General features: G+C 40.0%; 1 protein-coding gene across 5 annotated transcripts in view; it reads right to left on the bottom strand.

Moving 5' to 3' along the window:
- NUGGC (nuclear GTPase, germinal center associated) overlaps window positions 1-22,891 on the bottom strand; it is a 93,735-nt gene that overhangs the window by 49,034 nt on the left and 21,810 nt on the right. For 3 of the 5 annotated variants that reach the window (XM_027847838.1, XM_027847847.1, XM_027847862.1), the window contains 5 exons: window positions 20,144-20,371; window positions 13,659-13,868; window positions 6,855-7,030; window positions 3,820-3,838; window positions 888-977 (listed from right to left, as the gene is read on the bottom strand). In XM_027847838.1, the coding sequence (XP_027703639.1) occupies window positions 888-977; window positions 3,820-3,838; window positions 6,855-7,030; window positions 13,659-13,868; window positions 20,144-20,371 (723 nt within the window). The remainder of the gene's footprint in view (window positions 1-887; window positions 978-3,819; window positions 3,839-6,854; window positions 7,031-13,658; window positions 13,869-20,143; window positions 20,372-22,891) is intronic. The other 2 variants (XM_027847853.1, XM_027847857.1) reach the window with 2 other exon arrangements.

Genomic DNA, 22,891 nt, shown 5'->3' with positions numbered 1-22,891 from the left:
GCCTTTTAAAGAAATATTTTGCTGCTATAGAGGAATTGTGAGTCAATATGAGTCAATAGCTCACCAAGCCAAGCATCTAGAGCAGACCTGCACAACTTGGCAGTAGGTGGGGCCAAAATTAAAATAGGCCAACCTTCTTCAGGCAGCAGACAGGTTTTTAGCAGCTCACTTTCCAAGTAAAGATATAATTAATGATTAAACTGTTGTGCAAATCATATTTTATTAAAAAGGGAAATTTTAATTAATATCAATTAATTACACTTATTACTCAAAATTTTTACTTATCATGAAATCACATTAATGTTTGCTAAATGGTACAAGTTTTAATACATTTTTCAGGTTTTTTTATTGTTTACATTTAGTAACAAGGGAAACACAGCGAAAAAATAGAGATAGATTGACAGTGGTTGGTTGCCATGGGTCATGTGACAAACGAGAGAGTGTACAGTGGCAACCTACCCGCCAAGGCACATGATGGGCACAACAGTGACTAGTGGAAGGCAGGTTAAGTGGGGCACAGACAAAACCCTTGTTACATCTTTACTTTCTTTTACATCCTCTACGTTTTTTGTGAAATACTTTGGTGGGCTACAAAGTGGTCTGCAGGCCGTATGTTGTACAGGCCTGGTCCGTAGGCTGGGGGCATACTAACTCTGTATGTTCCCTTGCTACTAACAAACAGGGCCATCCACAGTTTTTTCAATCATTTCCACATAGTCCCTAGAAAAGCTCTTGCTGCTGCTAGGAGTAGCAACAGCCTTTTAAGAGAGACATTATTTTGAGAAAAAAAATTAGAAATATCCTCAAAATTTCAGGGGAGGGGGAAGAGATGTTGAACAAGGATTAATTTACAAAAGGGAAAATACACAGGGAACATGCGAACTCACCTTCAACTTTTCCTTGAGAATCCTGTTCTTTTGCAGATTCACAGCTTCATTTCTTTCTAAAATTGCTTCGCGCTGACTTTCGATCACCCGCTAGATGGTTAAAAGAAATGAAAGTATGCTAATAATTATTTTAAATAATTATGATATATTACTTATTCTATATAATGACATGTTATTATGGTTTATATTATATATTAATTAATATGCTAATGATGCAACATATTATTTGTATAATAGTATTTATTATTAGGACAGTTGCTGATACAGTGGCTAGACTGTCAGTCCTGGAGTGAGGAAGACCTGAGTTCAAATCCAGCCTTAGACACTTACTAGCTATGGACCCTGGGCAAATCACTTAATCCTGTTTGCCTCAGTTTCCTCATCTGTAAAATGAGCTGGAGAAGGCAATGGCAAACCACTCCAATATCTTTGCCAAGAAAACCTCAAATGGGATCATGAAGAGTCAGACATGACTGAAACAACTGAACAACAATTTATTATTATTAACAATTATATAATTTGTGTTGTATAATTATAAGCAATTATATTTTGTGATATTATTATCATCATTAATGGTAGGTCCATGGCACACTGGATGGAGCATTGAACCTGGAGTCAGACGACCTGATTTCAAATCTAGCCTCAGACACTTACTACCTGTACAACCCTGGGCAAGTCCTTAGTCAAGGCTCTCTCAGCCTCAGTTTTTTCATTTGTGAAATGGGGATAATCATATCCACTACCTCATAGGGCTGTTGTGAGGATCAAATGAAATAAAATAAGTGAAGAACTCTGAAAACCTTAAAGAGCTAGATAAATACTAGTTATTGTTATTAAGTTTGTTAAATAATAATGGCTGCCATTTACATAGTATTGTTAAGATTATTGTAAAATATTCGATGTATATTCATATATAATCTCATTTGAATTTCACAACAACCCTATGTGGTGGTGATAATATATTTTATTATCCCCATAAAGAAAGTGAGGTTACTAAAGGTTGAATAACTTGCTCCAGGCCATGCAGCAAGTAGGTGTTGGGTGCAGGATTTGAACCCAGGATTTCTGGATTCCTTTTCCAGCTTGCCATCCACTACACTATGCTGCCTCTCCAATAGTCTATTAAAGGCTAATTGAATATTCCCACAACCACAGCTAACAAGTAACTGATAAAGATGGGCTACCAGACAAAATGAACTTTACATCATTTATATTATACAATATATTATATTATTACCTTATATATTATATATTTATATATTATATGCTATACTACTTATCTTATATATTAAATATAATTTCTATTACAACAGACCATAAACAGAATAATTTATATTCTGAAGTCATAGAATCTTAAGAATTAGGGAAAGGACCTCAGAGAGAATCTAGTTCAAACTCCAGTCCAATTCCAAAAGACCCCTCTACAGAACCCCAGAGAGATGGTCATCTCGTTGTCATTCAGTAGTTTCACTCGTGTTCGACTCTTTGTGACCCCATTTGGGGTTTATTTGGCAATGATGCTGGAGTGATTTGCCATTTCCTTCTCAAGCTCATTTTACAGATGAAGAAACTGAGGCAAACAGGGTTAAGTGACTTGCACAGGATCACACAGTTAGTAATTGTCTAAACTTGGATTTGAACTCAGGTCTTCCTGACTCCAGGCCCAGTGCTCTATCCATTGCACCACCTACCTGCCCCAGTGGTCATCTAGCCTCTGTTTAGAACATTTCCTGTGAAAGGGAGTTCACTGCTTCACAAGGTAGCTGGTACCATTATTGAACAGGTCTAATTTTTAATGACAAAGTTCTTTCTTATAATGGGTTGATATTTGTTCCCTTTAATTTCCACTCAGCCTTATTTCCATAATCCAGAACAAAACAAAACATATCTATCCCCTTTTCCAAATGACAGCCCTTTAGATATTTGAAGACACCTGTCCTATCTCCCTTTAGTCTTTGGTTAAAATGAATGCTGCAAAAGTACTTACAGGGAAGTCCTCTTACCCCACCCCTGCCTTAGCTTTTACTAAGTACCTATATACAATATGTTGTGCTAGGTATTATGAATACCAAGATGAAACTGACAATCCCTATTCTTAAAGAGCTTACAATCTATGAGAGGACATATATAGGAATGGTAAATAAGTAACCTAAGAAATCCAGCTATTTCTATTTGAAGATATAAGGAGAGATACCATAAAGAGGCCAATGCTAGTTACAACTCTGTGTATGGACTCAGTAGTAATGACTCACACTGGATCTTCTGCCTTCTCTATCAACCTTGCCTTGAGCTCTCTGGCACTATGCCCATGCAATGGTGCTGCTGCCTGGAAAGACAGAATCATACTGTTTCTTCTTTTTTTTTTCTCTTTTAGCAGCAGTAATTCCTTCTACCCCAAGATAGACAGATAAGGAAACCAAGACCCAGAGAGGAAAAGGAACTCACCCAAGGTCACTCATCCAGGTAGCGGAAGAGTTGGGCTTAGAACCTATATATAATGTAGATTATTGCTGCTCCTCATACTTGGTGATATGATGTCTCCTACTTCCATGTCTTTGCCCAGGATGTGTCCCATGCTTGGCATATTGTCCTTCTTCACCTGTACTTCTTGGAATCTCTTTTCAATGTTTAGCTCACATAATAGCTCCTACTCAAATCCCTTTCAGTTCCCCCACTTGCTAGTGCTTCTCCCCAACTTCCTCACCCCACTAGACAATTTTGTGTATGTTTTGTATTTGCCTACCCATGTAAATAATTTCTTCCCAATAGACTCAAAGTTCTTTGAAAGCAAGGAATATTTTGTTTTTGTCTTTGTATCTATTCCCTGAGTCTAGCACAGTGCCTAGCACAAAGTAGGCATTTAATAAATGATTGTTGAATTGCACTGAATTATATAAAGGGTTTCATTTGAAAGGAAATAATTCATACTCACATTTTCCCCTTTTCTTTCCCTAAAAAAAAATGAAAAGAAAAAGAAAAAATCTATTTAATAACACATTATGTTATTTTTTTAGTATGTACTAAAGAAATCATTTGGCAGAACTTCTGGATTTGGAATCGGAGAACCTGAGTTCAAATCCTATCTCTGTCACTGACTATCTGTGTGATCTTGGGACATCACTTAAAATCTCTGGGCCTCAGTTTCCTGATATGTAAAATGAAAGGGTTGGATTAGATGGCCTCAGAGCTCCCTTCCAGCTCTATATCTGTGATTTTAAACAAAGAAGTACAAACTCCTCCAGCAGTAGAGATCTCAGGAGACAAACCACTTCTCTCTTCCCCATTTGGCTCAGATTAAGTCATAAGCCATGTCCTTTAAATCGTAAGCTCCTTGAGAGCAGGGGTCATCCTCCTTTTTATTAATTGTATCATCAGCTCTTGCCACAGTGCCTGAAACATAGTAGGTGCTTAATAAATGTGGATTGGATTGCATTGGATGTGCCCATTCAAGATCTGTTTCTCTTCAAAATTCCAACCCAGAGTCTTGATGACTAATGAAAATACAAGAGACTTGGAAAGTTGAAAAAAGAAGATATTGGTATAGGAAAAAGCGATTATGAAAAACAGTGGAGTTGGAGGTTAGGAGGGAACTTTCTCAAGAAAAATATTGTTTCAAATGTGGAGTAATTTGGATCCAGTAGGGCAGAAGGATAAAGGGAAAATTTAAGTGGGATGCAACTATCTCTCAGAAATAACTTCCCCATTCATGGCAATTACATGTCTGGTGTCCATGTTACCTAATTATAGGTTCCTGAAGTTGTCATTGTTTAGTCGTTTTCAGTCGTGTCTGAATCTCTATGACCCTATTTGGGGTTTTCTTGGCAAAGATACTGGAGTGGTTTGCCATTACCTTCTCCAGCTCATTTTACAGATGAGGAAACTGAGCCAAACAAAGTTAAATGACTTGCCCAGGGTCACATAGCTAGTGTTTTAAAACTGGATTTGAACTCAGGTTTTCCTGACTCCAGGCCCAGAATTCTATCTACTACTCCACCTAGCTGCTCTGAAAAACTGTATGTAAATATTGTTTGGAAAATAATATTTATATTGTGCCATATGAAATAGAAAGTATGAAAAATTCAAGAAAACTTAGGAAAGCTTATATGAATTGATGAAAAATGAAGTTTTTGAATTGAAGTTTTGAAAGTAATTTATGTGATAATCACAATAATGTAAAGGAAAAGAACTCTGAAAGACTTCTGAATGTGATGGGATATTGCTGCATTACAAGAAAAGATTAAACAATTAATATATAGAAGGATGGGGAGACATCATCCTCATAGCTAGCATTTATATAGCACTTTTAGGTTTGCAAAGCTCTTTACAAATTTTATGTCATTTTGGGTACTGTATTTCTTGAATGGGTGGGGGCGGGGTAGAGGGAAGAAGAGAATTTAGAACTGAAAAAAAAATAAACAGATAAGTAAATGAATCTATGATCCTACAAAAAAAAAATTATCTTATTTTATGCTCACAACAACCCTGGACAGTAGGTCCTATTATTATCCCAATTTCACAGATGAGGAAACTGAGGCAGCCAGCAGTTAAGTGGCTTGCCCAGTGTTACACGCATAGTTAATGTCTAAGGCTAGATTTGAACTCCTGTCTTCCTAAGTCTAAGACCAATGCTCTATACCTCTTACCTGTCAAGTAAAGTAAGCAGAATCAAAAAAAACAATTTGTACTCAATGAGTATGACAATGTAAATGGAAAGAATAATTGAAACTGAGTGTTGCTAAAATATAATGATTAAACTGGGCCTTAAACAAAAGATAAGACAAGGTGCCTCTCTCCCTTCTTTGCAGAGATGAGGGACTATGGATTTGGAACATTACATAGAACTATATCTATAATAAAACATGCATCATATATTGCATTGTGGACTTGGGTGATGTGCCATTTAGTTTTGTTTAACATTCCTTTTGTCTTTTTTATTCTTTGTTGCAAAGTATGGCTCTCTGGAAGGAGCATGGGGAAAATTATATTGGGAAAGGTAGGTGATATTAAAAAAAAAAGCTATCAATTTTTTTTTTAAAGAATGGGGATTCAAGGGAGAACTATACCTGGCAACTGAGAGCCAAAACTGCCAAGAGAAAGCCTCCCAGCAGAGACCTTTCTTTTTGTCCAGTGGAGAGTTGAAGGGAGGACTCCATGAGGAAAGAAATGACATCAAGACCCTGTGATACTGGAGACGTGAGCTACGTTGGCCACAAGTATGCCTCACGGCCACTGTACTCTGTTTGTGCCCACAGATACTGTGTGTATTTGTTAAAGAGAGTGCCCTATGTTTATGGGGAGAAAGTTTTGAACACTATGTAGTTTTTTTGTTTTTGTTTTTGTTTTACTACGCCATCCTGGTAAATGCCGTTGCTATGAGTTAATTGAATTTGCTGGCTGATTGTGTATTACCTACAGTTACCCCTAGAATTTCAAGTTGTTGCCCCACTGAGAACCCAATCTGCAAATCTTTAAGCACCAAATTGGAGAAGCAAACCTGCATGGTATACTACACGAAGGATGTTAGAGTGTGGAGGGAGTCTCAGAGATCACCTAGTCCAGTCCTCCCCATTTTACAGTTGAGGAAACTGAGATCCAGTAGGCTTTAAATGACTTACCCAAAGTTATAAAGTAAGTTAGGAATAAAGCAGCAACTAGAACCAGATCTTTTGAGTTCTTTACCTACCATATTTTACATGCTTTAGCAACTTTCACTTTCTCTCAAGGATTTAGAGGTGGAAGGGACCTTGGAGATCACTAGTTTAACTACCTCCCCTTCATTTTATAGGTGAGAAAAATAAAGCCCAAAGAAGTTAAGTCGCTTACCCATTCACACAGTCAGAAAATAGCAGAGACAAGATTCAAATTCAGATCCTCTGACTCCAAACCAGGGCTCTTTCCATTGCACCCCAATGACTCTCCAAGAAGTGTAAGGGAGCAGCACAAAGGGAAACCCAAGATTGATCATACCTTAAGTAATCTGGCAGATAGAGTTTATCACACTTTGTGACCACCAGGGCAATATCTTGGCAGACTCCCCGCTGACAAGCTTTGATACTTTCACAGAGAAGCTCTTCGTGGATTTTCCCCCCAGAAATCTTCTCAATGTCACTAATCACCCAGATCACAGAACACTTATCGATGGTCTAGAAAGCACCAACAATACACACACTTGAACAACAAATATTAAACATAGAGTTAGTTCTAGGAGTCCAGAAAATGGAGTATGAGACCCAGACCTACCACCAGGGGATGATGGAGCCTGCTCAGACCTGCTGGAGAGCCAACTGGGAAATTTTCATTGTGAGTGTTCACACCTGGGAAATCAGCAAAGGCTACAACTCAGGGCTTGGTTTATTACTTTGTTGACTGTCTCAATTTAAGAAAGTGATAGAGAAAATGTTAATAATGCAGATGAAATTTTAAAATGTGTCATGCCAAGTGGACATATTTCAGAAAAACCTGGAAAGGCTTACATGAACTAATGCAAAGTGAGGTAAGCAGAAGAAGAGAACATTGTACACAATATCAGAAACATTGTGCAATGTTCAACTGTGAACTACTTAGCCCTTTTCAGAAATACAATGATCTAAGACAATTCCAAAGGAATCATGATGGAAAATGCTATCCACCTCCAGAGAAAGAACTGTTGGAGTCTGAATGCAGATTGAAGCATACTATTTTCCTTTCTTCATTTTTTTTTCGTGATTCTTTTCTTTTGGCCTGTTTCTTCTTTCACAACATGACTAATATGGAAACATGTTTTAAATGATTTCACATATATAACCTATATCAAATTACTAACCATTTTATGGAGGAGGTGGAGAGAGAGGAAGGGAGACACATTGGAACTCAAAATTTCTTTTAAATGAATGTTAAAAATTGTCTTAATATGTAATTTTTAAAAAGAAAATACTATTAGAAAAGAAAAAAAATGTGTCATGCATACTTTTTCCAGTTTTTGGTTTTTGGAGAGCCATTGTTAAATAATGATCAGCACACTACTGGTCCTTTTATATGCTTTCTGCATTTGTGTGTGTGTGTGTGTGTCCTTGTGAGTCTTTGTATCATATGTGAGGCAATATAAAGACTGTCCTATTCTCCTTAAGTATTTATTGCCTTGAGTGCTTATAGAGGAGGTGATGACCCTGCTACCTACACTTGTGGAAACCTAGACACAAGTTAGACATACGCCACAACTGAAAATTTTCCTGAAAAAACTCTGGGTGGAAGCCTAAGGAGGCAAAGAGAGTGACATTGTTATGGGGTGACATCAGAGTCTGGGCACCCTTCGTGTTTGTGGGAGAGGGACATAGGAAGGATTACAGAATCATAGAATTTGAGATTTGGAAGGGACCTCAGGAGCCAACTAGTGCAAACAATACATGAGAGAGGATTAAGGAATTATTTAGGTGGGAAAGCTATAAGTAATCCGAATAATGTATATTATTGGACTGGTCTTCCCAAGTAAAATAAGTAGATGTCTACCTAAAGATGAGGAAATGGAGGCCCAGAGAAGAGTGACTTTCTTAAGACCACCGTGCCAGATAATCAATGAGAACTTAGAAACAATAAAACAAGGGGTCCCAAAGAGTTGTTTAAGAGACTTGCCTAAGGTCACATGGGTAGTTTCATACTAAGGGGCAACTAGCAGAAATTAGTTGCAATAATGCCAGAACTCAGCAGGAGATGATGAGGGAGAGATAATTGAGGCAGGAAGGGAGGAGGGTCTCATGTGTCAGTCTCAGATCACACTGTTCAGAGGAAAAGCATTTTTTACCTCAACATGTAGATGATATCCCAAAACCACAAGTATGCTAGGGAGCAGCAGTCCAAATGCAGTGTGGTCAGAAGTAGGGAGTTAGTTCAGATTGTCCCTGTTGGGGCTTTTTTTCCCCCATCTGGATCGGTTTATTTTTCTGTTATTAGTGGCCTCTGAAAAACTACCCAACTGAGTAAGGTAAATGCTCCATCTGGCTGTAGGGCCAAGCTTAAATAACCACAACACTGGCATAAATCAGGGGTCCCCATCCCCCACCCCCGCACCTCTCTGCCCTCCCTGGAATTCTCTCTCTCCCACCTTCTAGGTCTTGGCATCCCTAGGTTCCTTCTGGGCTCAGCTCAAGGGCCATCTGAGTCCTAATACCCCAACCTGTTAGTGACTTTAGGGGAATCACTTCAGTTATTTTCCTGCCCCATTTTCCTCAACTGTGGAATGAGGGGTTTGGATTGAATGACCTTTAACCGCCACTACCACCACCACTCTCCAAATTACATTGTATATAATTTGCATTTACTTATCTATGTATTTGATTCCACCTGCCACCCAGAGGCAACCAAGGTAGTGCAGTGGATAGAGTGATGGGTCTGGAGTCGGGAAGGCCAGTGTTCACATTCATCCTCAGAATTAATTAGCTGTGTGACTCCAGGCAAGTCACCTCACCTCTATCTGCCTCAGTTTTCTCAACTATAAAATGGAGATAATAGCACTTACCTCCCAGGGTTGTTGGGGATGTCAATAAGATAATATTTGTAAAGCACTTAGCATAGTACCTGGCACATAGTAGTAACTTAATAAATAGTTGTTCCCTTCTCTACCTTTCCCCTCCCCATCCCCCAGTAGAATGTAAACTCCTTGAGCTTAGGGACTTTTTCTTTTTCTTTGTATCCCCAAACAGCACCTAGCAGAGTGCCTAGAACATGGTAGGCATTTAATCAATTCCTCTGAGATTGAATTGAATTGAACTTGTAACCACTCTCATTCAAGGCCTGGACTTGAAAGTGTAGAGATGCCATTTGGGCCTAGCTCCCTGAGATCTGCCTCTGCTCCTAATGCAATAGAAGTAGTATTGGCTCTGGAGCCAGGGGCCTATGGTTCAAATCCCTCCTCTACTACTTAATTACCTGAGTGACCTCAGGCAAGTCACAAAACGTGATTCTCAGGGCCTCAGTTTCCTTATCTGTAAAACAAAGATCCTAAGAGAGAGCCTGGCTTGAAGAGAGGTCAAAGCTCCCTACTCCAAACCAAAGCCAGTTGGGGCTAACTATAAATAAAGGCCCCACAGCCCCACAAATTGCCTAAATCCTAGAATCCTTCTCCCAAGAAACAAGTGCTTTGGAACAATGGTTTTCACCTTCCTTCAAATTACAACAGCTCACATTTTTATAGGACTTTTCTCACTACCACTTTAAAGAGTAGAAAGAATACATAGTATTATCTCCATTCTACAGATGAGGAAACTGAGATCCAGAGAGGTGAAATAACTTGCTATAAAAAGCCAGAGCCAGGACTCAAACCCACATCTTCTGATTTCAAGGCTAGTATTCTTCCAACTTGCCTTTTGTTAAGTCATCAAATCAAGAGATGTTCATTAAGCACCTACTATGTGCCAGGCACCATGCTAAGCAATGGGGACACAAAGAAAGGTAAAAGACAGTCCCTACTCTCAAGAGGCTCACATTCTAATGGGGGAGAAAACACAAACTATGGACAAACAAGCTATAGACAGGGTAAAGTGGAGAGAATCAACAGAAGGAAGGCACTAAAATTAAGAGGTATAGGGGAAGGCTTCCTCTAGAAGGTGGGATTTTAGCTGGGCATTGAAGAAAACCAGGGAAGCCAAGATGTGGAGACAAAGAGGATGCACATTCCAGGCATGGGGGACAGCCAGGGAAAATGGACAGTCAGGAGACAGAATGTCATGTTCGAGGAACAGAAAGCTGGCCAATGTCACCATTGCTCTAAAATCATAGAATCTGAGAGCTAGAAGGGACATTTAGCATCAAACAGTTCATCCTCCTTGTTTGAGAGAGAAGACTGAGGAGCAGAGAAGCTAACTGACCTTGGGCAAGTCACTTAAGGTCTCCAACCCTTCAGTTTACTCATCTGTAAAAATGGGCATGATTATATTACACTACCTCCTTCCCAGGGCTGTTGTTGACTAAATGAGAAACTATATGTATGTTTCTTGGTAAGCCATAAAGTCTTATGGAGATATTGAAGTTGAGAGACATTATAAAGTCAGTCTCAGAGTCAGGAAAAGGCCTAGCTTAAAGACTCCAAGTTACAAAGTAGGTGCTCATCTGCATTGGTGGAGGGAGCTTACTCACTGCGAGTTCTTTACACCAATGAAATCACAGGTCCAGTCCCATCCACAAATCTCACATATAGATATATATGTGTGTGTGTATATGTATGTATATGTGTATATGTGTGTATATATGTTTTTATGTACATACAGAGAGGTATATATACACACAGGTCTATATTTGAATGTATATATATATGGGTGTGGGTGTGTAGCTGATATATATGTTATACATGTATGATGTTTTATATAAATATGTATTTATATGTATAAACATATATCACATTTCAGATATATACATCAATATATGTCACAGATAAAGGTGATATACATATATAAATATATCACACATAACAGTTATACATATACCTGTATATCACATATAAAGGTGACATATATATAGCCAATATATATAACATATATATATCCATATAGATCACATGTAAATGGGAGAATATATATACATATATATAATCATATGTAAATTTGAGAATATATATCAGATGTTCAGGAATGTTGTGGTTGTTTTTCAGTCATGTCCAACCCTTTGTGACCCCATTTGGAGTTTTCTTATCAAAGATACTAGAATGGTTTGCCATTTCTTTCTCTAATAGAAGGCAGCTAGGTAGCACAGTGGATTGTGCCAGGCCTGGATTCAGGAAGGCCTGAGTTCAAATCTGGACTCAGACACTTACTAGCTGTGTGACCCTGGGCAAGTCACTTAACCCTGTTTGCCTCAGTTTCCTCATCTATAAACTGAACTGGAGAAGGAAATGGCAAACCACTTAGTATCTTTGCTAAGAAAACCCCAAATGGGGTCATGAAGAGTCAGACATCTGAAAAAAAAAACTTAATAATATCAGACATACACACCCATACATATCACATATAAAGGTGATATATATGTCATATATATGTTACATATATATCAGCTACACATACTCTTCTATGTTACATATAAATGTGATATAAATGTATCACATATATATCAGATATACACAAACACACCAAATATATGTGTACATAGGTATAAACATATGTATATGAGATTTAGGGATAAGAATTGTACCTATGGTTTCATTGGCATAGGGAGTTCCCTCTACTAATGTCAGCTGGCACTTCTCTGATGCTGCCACAGTGCTGCCTAGATACCTGCGAGTCTAAGTAACTTCCCCATGACCAGGTAGCCGATATGTGTCATAGGTAAGACTTGAACCTGGGTCTTCCTGACTTCCAGGGCAGCTCTCTATCCACCTCAGTATAAAGAACTGGCTAGGAAGTCAGGAAAACCAGAGCTCAAGTTTCTCTTCTAAAACTAACAGGCTCTGAAACCCCTGGGCAGGGCACATAACTTCTCTGTGCCCCCAGGCAATTCTCTGAGATTAGATTGCTAATCTGGACTGATAGAGGGAGTTTCCTATGCCTATAAAATATGACAGAAATACATAAATGTTCAGTTACTATAAGAAAGACAGCATGGTACAGTAGAATGAACACTGGACTTAGAATCAGAGCCGGGTTCAAGTCCCAGCTCTCACACTTATTAAATGACTGCATGAGTTTAAGTCAATCAGAATCTCTCTGGGCATCAGTTTCCTCATCTGTAAAATGAGTGTGCTAATAATATACTACCTACTTACAGTGCTGTCTTGAGGATAGCACAGTGCTTGGCACACGTTCAGTCATTCAGTTGTGTCTGACTCCTTGTGACCTCATATGGGTTGGGTTTTTTTAGGGAGAGGAGAGGCAATCAGATTTGGGGGACTTGCCCAGGGTCACTCATCCATTAAGTGTCTGACACTTGAACTCAGTTCCTCCTGACTCCAAGTGGAATTCTATCCATTGCGTCACCTAGCTGCCCCCATATGGAGTTTTCTTGGCAAAGATACTAGAGTGGTTTGCCATTTCTTTCTCCAGTAGATTAAGCCAAACAGGGTTAAGGGACTTGCCCAGGACCACATAGCTAGTAAGTATCTGAGGCCAGGTTTGAGCTCAAGACTTCTTAACTCCAGGCCCAGCATTCTATCCACTGAGCCATCTAGATGCATCTTGCTTGGCATATAGTAGGTGCTTAATAAATTCTTGTTGACTAACTGTTGACAGAGGACAAAATCAGATAATGCATTAAAGGCTTTGTAGCAGTTATTACAATGGTATTACCTGAACTCACACAGCTAATTAGTGGCATATACAGAATCAGGACAGTCCAGGCCAAGGGTATGTCGGAGCCAACTCTAACAGGTTATTGTTAAATTTTCAATGTGAGCATTTACATCTTAGACATCAGCTATATATTGTCACAGGGCTTGACTAGTTTTCTTGATTGTCTAGACTAAAGAAAGATTAGTTTGTTTTGTTTTGCCAGACAACCCATTGCTGTAACATCCACCTTCTTCCCTAGGGTTCCGCTGCTTTCTTGTCTACTGTGTTGCTAACTCCTAAGCTCTTCTCCTTCTCCTAGCAGAGCTTGCCCCCTGGATGTGGGCCACTCCAATTTTGGCTCTTGACATGTGTCCCAATTCTTTACCTATATCAACACTGGGCTTAGTACTCAGGGGCCAGAATAAGAATATCATTTCATGAGCTCATTAAAATCCCATTATCAAAAAGCCAAGCACCCTTTAAGGTTTGAGGGAAGAGATATGATTGAAGAGGTTGAAAGGGTTGAAAAATAAGGAGAAATTACCCTTTTCCACATTTCATCTCTTTTGCTATTAAAGTCGCCTGTTCCAGGTATGTCTACGAGCACCACACCTTCCGGAAGCACCCCCGACCTGGGCAAAGTCACTTCTACATATTTGATCAAGGGCCAGATTTGGGTCCTAACTGGCCCCCCATCTGTATTCCTCATCTGAGTCCGGATGTAAGGGTCCAGTTTTACAGAGAGCTCATTTGCCTGAAAAACAAAGAAAGAAGTATAACAGCTGTATATTCCCATATTCCCACAGGCCATCTTTTCCTGGCATTGATGGTTGCCCAGATGTGTCGAAAGAATATTATACATAAATCACATGAGGTAGGCATGAGAAATCTCACACCAGTCTAGCTATACAACTGTGACAGTATCATTTAATTTATTATTCATTTTATTTTATTTTTCAATTAAAAAGCACTTATTTTCTCTCCTTCCCACTCCACACCCAATTCAAAAGGAAAAAAGAACAGAACTATTGTAACAATATATGCATAGGCAAACAAAATGAATTTCTATACTGTCCATGTCCAAAAATGTGTGCCTCATTCTGCATCCTGAGTCTATCACCTCCCTGTCAGAAGGTGGGTAACATAATTCATCATCATGGTTAGTTATTGAGTTCATCATTAAAGCTGTTTCTCTTTACAAAGTTGATATTATATAAATTGTCCTCCTGGTTCTGCTCCCTTCCCTCTGCATCAGTTTATATAAGTCTTCCCAGGTTTCTCTGAACCCATTTCTTTCATAATTTCTTATGGCACAGTAATATTCCACTATATTCTATGCCCTAATTTATTCATCCAGGGGATGAGCATCCTCTTAGTTGCCACTATAAAAAGAGCTCGCACAGTGGATAGAGCACCAGCCCTGGATTCAGGAGGACCTGAGTTCAAATCGGCCTCAGACACATAACACTTACTAGCTGTGTGACCCTGGGCAAGTCACTTAACCCCATTGCCTAGCCAAAAAAAAAAAAAAGAGCTCAAATCATTTAACCTAACTAGAGAGCCAATCCTCTCCCAGTGCCTTAGTATAGCCTTACCTACAAAGAGATAGGGTCAGTCTAAATGAGCTCTGACAGAATTATAATTAGAGAAGCCTTAAGAGAATTCTAGAGCCAGGCAAAATATATTCTGTCACTGTTTCTGGATAAAAGTGGTACCACTGAGAGCTTTCACATAGTGAGAAAGAGGGGAAATTATTGCCAGTAGATAGCTAGACTTGCCACAATTGGGGCCCAGAAGCAGTTTGGGTTGTTTCCAGAAAGCAGAATCTGGACTAAGTAATTCTCTGGGGTTCAGAAAAGGAAGGGCTGCATTCAGTGGTGCACTAGTAAATGTTTAACATCCAGCTAATGGGGGGGGTGTAGGGAGAGAAGTATACATGACACACTTTTAAGTTTAAAGTACATTATAAACATTTTTTCCATCACTTTCTTAAGTCTTGACAATCAACAAAACAATAAATCAAACCCTGATTTGTAGTTAGCTGATTTCTGAGGTGCAAATGCTCATACTGAAAATTTAACAATGGGCTCTGAGAACCTGTAAGAGCTGACTTAGCACATCCCTGGCTCTATTGTTCGGGTCTCTGAGAAGTCTCAGATGGGAATGTCTTTGTGTTGTTTCTCTGATGTTCTGTCCAGCAGGAAAGAGACTGGGGAAACCATTTATAACTGTATTCCTCCCTCCCCAGGTGTCTAGTATCTGAGGGAGGAAATTTGGGAGGTTATTTGTAAGGGGATGGCTTAGTCCGTGATTACAAAGCAACTTTGAGCCAGGTTAGGCTCAAAGTAATTGTCTGAGACTCTACCCAGTTACACCAGAGTAGGTTTGAAGGTCTGTGTTGTTGTTCATTTTTAGTTATGTCTGACTCTTTGTGACCCCATTTGGGGTTTTCTTGGCAAAAATACTGGAGTGGTTTGACATTTCCTTTTCCAGTTCATTTGACAGATGAGGAAACTGAGGCAAACAGGGTTAAGTGACTTGCCCAAGGTGACACAGCTAGTAAGTGTCTGAGGCCAGATTTGAACTCAGGAAGATGAGTCTTCCTGACACCATGCATGGCACTCTATCCACTGTGCCACCTAGCTGCCTTCTGCTGTATCAGAATTCTGATTTTATAATTTAGGGATTCCGTGATCATGGGATCATGGGATCCAGCTCAGGCTGGAAGGGACCTCAGGGACCATCTACTTATTTTGAAGCTGAAACTCAGAGAAGTTAAGTGATTTGCCCAAGGTCACAAGAGTAGGAAATATTACTGGAGGGAGTTGAACCCAGTGCTCTTTAGAGCATTGTTTAACTGATTTAGATTTCATAATAAGACTTTTCTTTTCCCCTATGGATGATATGAAAATTCCAGTGACCAGGGTGACATTGATGACTGGAATTTGAGTATACTTCTTGGTCAATTGATTAGCATTTATTAAGCACCTACTGTGTCAGGCCCTGAGCTAAGTACTGGAGATACAAAGAAATACAAAAGACAATCCCTGCCTTCAAGAAGCACATAGTCTACTGGAGGAGACAATATGCAAACAACTATGTACAAACAAGCTACTTACAGGATTAATAGGAAATGATTAACAGAGGAAAGGCACTGGAATTAAGAGACATTGGGAAAGGCTTCCTGTGGAAGGTGGGATTTTAACTGGGACTTGAAGGAAGCCAGGGAAGCTAGGAGGCAGAGATGAGGAGGTATACAGCACCAGGCATGGGGAACAGCCAGAGAACATGTCCAAAGCTGAAAGCCAGAGTGTCTTGTAATACAGACAGGAACTCAGTGTCACTGCATTGAAGAGGATGTGTTGGGAAGTAAGGTAAACACACCTGGGGTGAAGAGATGGAGTGTCCTGTTTAAGAAATACCAAGGATACAGGGCAACTAGGTGGTATGGTAGATGGAGCACTGGCCCTGCAGTCAGCAGGACCTGAGTTCAAATCCACCCTCAGATACTTGACATGTACTAACCATGTGACCCTGGGCAAGTCACTCAACCCCACTGCCTCACAAAAAAAAAAAAGCAAACCACCAAGGATGCCAGAGTCACAAGATGGAAGAGTGTGCAGGGTGTGTAAGGTGTAAAAAGCCTGGAAAGATGGGGGGAAGAGGCTTTGAACACTAAACAAAGGATTTTGTATTTGATCCTGGAGGTGATAGGGAGCCACTGGAGTTTATTGAGTGTGGGTGGGGGATAACATAGCCTGACTTGTGCTTTAGGAGGTTCTCTTGGCCTCAATTTGAGGATGTAAAGTCTTGACTATGTCACGTTTATTGATCATCAGAAAATTCTTCCTTATATCAAATCTCAATTTGCTTTTCAATTTCCATACATCGCTCCTAGTTCTTCCTTCCAGGACAAACTTAATTCTTTGTGTGGCAATCCTTCATATACTTATAGGAAGGTACCTTGTCCTCCCTAAGCCTTCTGTTTTCCAAGTTAAACATCCCCAGTTCAGTCATTCATTCAACAAGCATTTATTAAACATCTATGTATCAAGTGGTGTGGTAGGTGCCAAGGAGACAAAGACAAAAACAAAACAAATAGTCCCTGCCCTCAAGGAGGAAACGATTCTATTAGGAGGAAGCATCATATACACAGACAGACGGACAGACACACACACACACACACACACACACACACACACACAGAGTAATTTTCAGGAAGAAAATACTAGCAATTGGAGGAAGGACAGACCTTAGACAGTTGGTGGCACTTCAACTGAGCCTTAACGGAAACTAACATATGAGGCATTAGGTTGTAAGCTCCTTGAGGGCAGGGACTGTCTTTTGCCTCTTTTTGTATCCTCGGTGCTTATCACAGTACCTGCCACATAGAAGGTGCTTAATATATGTTTAGTGATCGATTGATGAAGTAAAAGTAAGAAGGGCTCACCCACTGTGAGCCATTCTGTGCAAACATGCAGAGACAGGAGGAGATAGAATGTCACCTACAGGAAACACAGAGTACATCATGAGGAGTATTGCACAATAAGCAAAATAAGGCTGGAGCCAGATTGTGAATGGCTTTCAATGCCCAAACTGAGAAGTTTTTATTTGGTCCTATAGGCATTGGGGAGCCATTGGAGGTCACAGAACAGGGGAGGTGGCATAGTCAGCACTGTGCTTTAGTTCTATCAATTTAGCATCTGGGTGGAGGACAGATTGTTGACAAGACACAGACCAGCCAACTACAAGGCTAGTGCAACAATTCAATCAATAAGCCAAGGTGGTGTCCGTGTGAGTGGGGAGAATGAGACTGGTCCTGGCGATTCTATGGAGCTAGAAATGACCACTTCCTTGAACAGATCCTCACATGCCCAAATTTGAGGCCTGTTTTTACCATCCTGATTGTCCTCTTCAGAATGCCCTCTAACTTGTCAATGTACTTCCTAAAATGTGGCGTGCAGAATTGAACACATTCTTGCAGATGTAATCTGACTAGGGCAGACTAAGTACAAAGGAAGCTATGTACACCATTAGTGTAGATTGAAGCGGAATTAGCAGCTAGGTGGCGCAGTGGATAGAGCACCAGCTCTAGAGTCAGGAAGACCCGAGTACAAATCTAGTCTCAGTTACTTAACTGTGTGACCCTGGGAAAATCACTTAGCCCTTGTTTACCAGTTTCCTCATCTATAAAATGGGGAGAATAATAGCACCCACCTCTCAGGGTTGTTGTGAGGATCAAATGAGATAATAATGATCATGCTTGACATATAGTAAGCCTTACATAAATGTTAGCTATTATTAATATTTTATGGCTACCACATCATCTGATTCACACTGAGTTTGTGGTCTACTAGATCTTTTTTCAATGAGCTGTGTCACATCTCCCCTATCTTGTACTTATGAAGCTAATTTTGGGGGGTTGTTGAATGAATAAGAATCCCCTAGAGGCAGATCAGTTTTGAACCACTGTAATGATAATTATTCATATTTACTTGGAACTCTAAAGTTTAAAAACTGTTTTCCTTGGGGCAGCTAGGTGGTACAGTGGATAGAATACTGGTTCTGGACTCAGGAGGTCCTGAGTTCAAATCCAGCCTCAGACACTTACCAGATGTGTGAGCCTAGGCTCACTTAACCCTGGTTGTCTTCCCCATCCTCCCCCCCTGCAAAAAAAAAAAAAAGATGCTTTCGTCACAACATCCCTGTGTGGCAGTACAAGTATTTATTGTATTTTGCTGATGAGTAAAAATGAATGGCTAGTGAGCATTGAAGCTTAAAGGGGTGGGTGCTCAGGTAGACTGAATCCAAGACCAGTGTTTTTTTTCTGCCATCTCTAGTTACCTTCCATCAAGATGCAGATCTGGTCCCACCTAGATCCAGGGGCTCTTGAACCAAAGAAGACCTACAGAGCTTTCCTTGAAGTGGCCAAACTCCAGGACAGCCTGGGAACCATGGCAGCCTCCCACAACACCCCTTTCAGGGATGGCAATTCAGGGCTACCCCAAACTGCAGCTGGACCTGGTCTCCAACCAAAGGTACCTGGCCCATCTGGTGATGGAGCAAGAAAGTCATTTGCACGGTTGGCCAAAAAGCATTTGATGCAGCATCCACTGATGTTCTGCATCTAACTAAAGCCCTTTCTTTTACCATCGTATGCATTCAGTACAGAGAGTCACAGTGGATAAAGGGTGTCAGGAAGACCCACAATCTAATCTCATGGCTCTTACTACTACCTGTGTTACCAGCCAAGTCACTTAATCTCTCTAATCCTCAGCTTCTTCATCTGTAAAAAGAGAGATTTGGGTGAGAGAGCCTCTAGGATTCCATCCCAACTCTAAATATAATGATCCTATGATCTTATGACCTCTCTGAGCCTCAGTTTCTTCACCTGCAAAATGGAGATAATAGAAACTACATCACAGTACTGTTGTGAGGATCAAATGCAGAAATATTTGCAAATTTACTTTGCAAATCTTAAAACATTATATAAATACTAGCTTTTATTATTATCTATAATAATAACACCTACCTCAAGACTGTACTGAGGTTCACATACAATCAGTATACATGAAGTACTTTGCAAACTTCAAAGTGCTATAAAAATATAAATTATTATTGAATTGAATTATTATTAAGGATTCATAGTCATATGATAAAGATTCATAGTCATGGTCATATTTAAGTTTTATGGCTTATAGAGCCCTTTCCTCCCAACAACTCTGTAAAGTAGGTAGTGTAAGTATTATTGTATCTATTGTACAGATGAGGAAACTGAGTTTCAGAGAGGTTCAATGATTTTCCCTGGGTCACACAGCTAGTGTCAAAATTAGATTTTTAACTTAAATCTTCAGGATTTCAGAACTGGTATACTTTTCACTTTATTATACAGGATAGACCCAAAAAATCTGCCTAAATGAGCTAAGTTCAATTTTAAAGAAAAGTCAGCCACTTAGAGACAAAAACCACACCACATGATGGAGTGGCACACATGTGATGTATAAGAAGATAAAGGAATGCAGAAGTTACCTCTTCTCCCTTGAGGGTGATGATTCTGGAGGCAGGGATCTTTGCTCGGGGCTTTGCCCTCAATAACTCCTCACAGCTCTTGCATTCTGCTCCATTTCCATAGAGCACTTGCAGTTTCCAAGTGGCTTCCTCCACTGCATTATCTCTGTCCCAAGACTCCTCTTCCCCGTCCTCCTCCTCTGGCCTTTGCAAGAGTTCAGTGAGGTTCCGCAGCTCCTCCTTCCACTCCTGTCGATGCAGACCAGGAGCACAGGCCTCAGGAGACAATCTCGGATCAGCAGGACAATTTGCTCTATCATCTCCCTGCCTTGTCCCCACAATCTTGTTTCCTTTCTGGGGAACCTTCTAGGTCTCACAGTCTAAGGAAGTGTAGGCTGTGCTGCGTTTGATGTGAATGTCGCTGGCCAAAAAACACAGAACTTTGGAGCTAGAAGGGATCTCAGAAGTCAGCTAGTCTAATCCATACCTAAACAGGAATCCCTTCTTCAACATATTCACCAAGCTGTCATACAGACTCTTCTTGAAAACTTCCAGTGAAGGAGGACTGATCACATCTTGAGGCAACTGGTTCTCACTATGAGAAAGTTCTAACTGTTAGAACTCAATACGAATTTCAAAAAGATCTGATTGCAAGGGACAAGATGGTGGAGTAGTAGGGAGAAGTACAACTGAATTCCCCATATAACACCTCCAAACAGATCTAAAAAAATGCATCAGAGTCCTGATTGAGGAATCCAAGAGGAGGACGGAGGAAGTCATTTTTCTAGCCTAGGTCAGCATAGGGAGATACATCTGTAGAGCTTGGGAACAGGAACAGAACATTCCATCATAGGGAAAGAACTAGCATAAGAAGAGGTTCCAAATCCAGCCAGGTACAGGAATAGGTGCCACTGGTAGCTTTCTTGTTCACTACCCAAGTCTGGGTCACAGACATAAGGATAACTAAGGAAGGGAATTGTGCCTAGGGTTGTGTTCTAGGATGAGGAGTGATTTGAGGGATACTTGGGCTGTGTACTAAGCAGGGAGAAAATTGAAAAGCAAGTAGCAACTGTATAGTTCTGACCCCCAGCGTAGAGCAGGGTCTCAGTTCCTTTCTCCGTCCCAGGCTAAAATCATCACTATAGTAATAAGGACAGGAATACCAGACCAAAGGGAAGCCTACAATTGTGTCATGATGAGCCAGCAGTTTTCCAATGGGCTGACAGTAGCTAAAGCTAGTCTATGGAACTAGTCTACTGGAACTCCAACCAGGGCAAGTCCATAGGTGTTTTTCTCAGATCCTAACCCAGCTCAGGAAGTTGTAAGGCTCAGTCCAGAGGTCCAACGATCAGACTGTCCTGAATCAGACTATGTTGGGATCACTGAAAGCTTGAAGGTCCCCAGCCTAAGCTGTCCCTGAGATCCTAGAATAATACAACATTCAACTCCCAAAGAAAGGAATAGCCCAGACCTTCCCTTCAGAAGTGTGCAGATCCTGACCCTAACAAAAGTCCAAAGTCAGAATATAGTCTGAGAAAATGAGCAAACAAACAAAAAGAACCCCACCATAAAAAGCTATTTTAGTGACAGGGATGCCCAAGACATATGAGGGGAATTGCTTGTTTTTCTACCCTACTTTCTGACTTTGGACTATGAAGGAGCAGAGAATTTAGAATATATTCCAGAAGGCAAAGAATAGAGGCTTACAACCAAGAATTACTCAGCAAAACTGAGTATAACCCTACAGGGGAAAAAGGACAAACAACTTTTAAAGACAGGAACTCTGCTCAACTGAATGACCAATCAGGGGACTCATTATGAAACATGCTCCCCACCTCCTGATAGAGATGTGATAGACTCAGAGTGCAATCTATCACCTATTTTTTGGACATGGCCAATGCAGGAATTTGTTTTGCTTATCTATGGATAATTATAAGAAGACTTTTGTTTTTGATTTCTTTCCCAATTTGGGGATGGAAGAAGGAGAGAAGGTGTGTTTTTACTGATTGAAAATAATAAAAATTAATTTAAAAAAAGATCTAGCAATTTTATTGGACTGCAAGAACAATATGAGTTAACAATACAACTTTTTTTTTTTTCAATCAGACCTGGTGAAGCCTAGGAATGCTTTCTCAGAATGATGTTTTTAAATTCATAAAACAGGGGACAGCTAGGTGGTGCTTCAGTACAGGGAGCTTCAAATGAAGAAACTCCTACCCAAGCAGATTGCTCTGTGACTTAGCATTTTGGAGGCTTTCTTTGTAAGAATGTAAAAGTTGTCTGCCATTGGACCTTATGATCTCTAATTTCCTCAGGAATAGTGAAATGACTTTCCCAGAGTCACATGGTGAGTTTGTGTCAAAAGTAGAACTTGAACCCAGGTCTTCCTGACTCCAGGGCCAGCTCTCTATCTAATAAGCTACCCTGCCTTTCACAATAGCATGATATGGCAGCCAAAAAAGCTAATATGGGAACTAAAAATAAAACAAAATGGAATTTTTTTAAAAAGCTAATATGACCTCACGGTGACATTAATTAAAAACAGCAATTCCAAGGATAAGGAAGTGATAGTTCCTCCATATTCTACCCTGGTCCAACCACATCTAGAGTACTGTGTTTTATTTGGAGAGCCACATTTTAGAAAGCACATTGATAATCTGGAGAATGTCTAGGGGAGAGAAAGCAGAATTGTGAGTGCCTTGAGTCCATGCCCTGTGAAGATCAATTAAAGAAATGAGATATTTAGCCTGAAGGGCCTATTATAACTGA

This window comes from Vombatus ursinus, unplaced genomic scaffold, assembly GCF_900497805.2.
Source record: "Vombatus ursinus unplaced genomic scaffold, bare-nosed wombat genome assembly UNPS02000580.1, whole genome shotgun sequence".
NCBI lineage: Eukaryota > Metazoa > Chordata > Mammalia > Diprotodontia > Vombatidae > Vombatus > Vombatus ursinus.
This window is presented reverse-complemented; position numbering and strand designations above follow the sequence as displayed.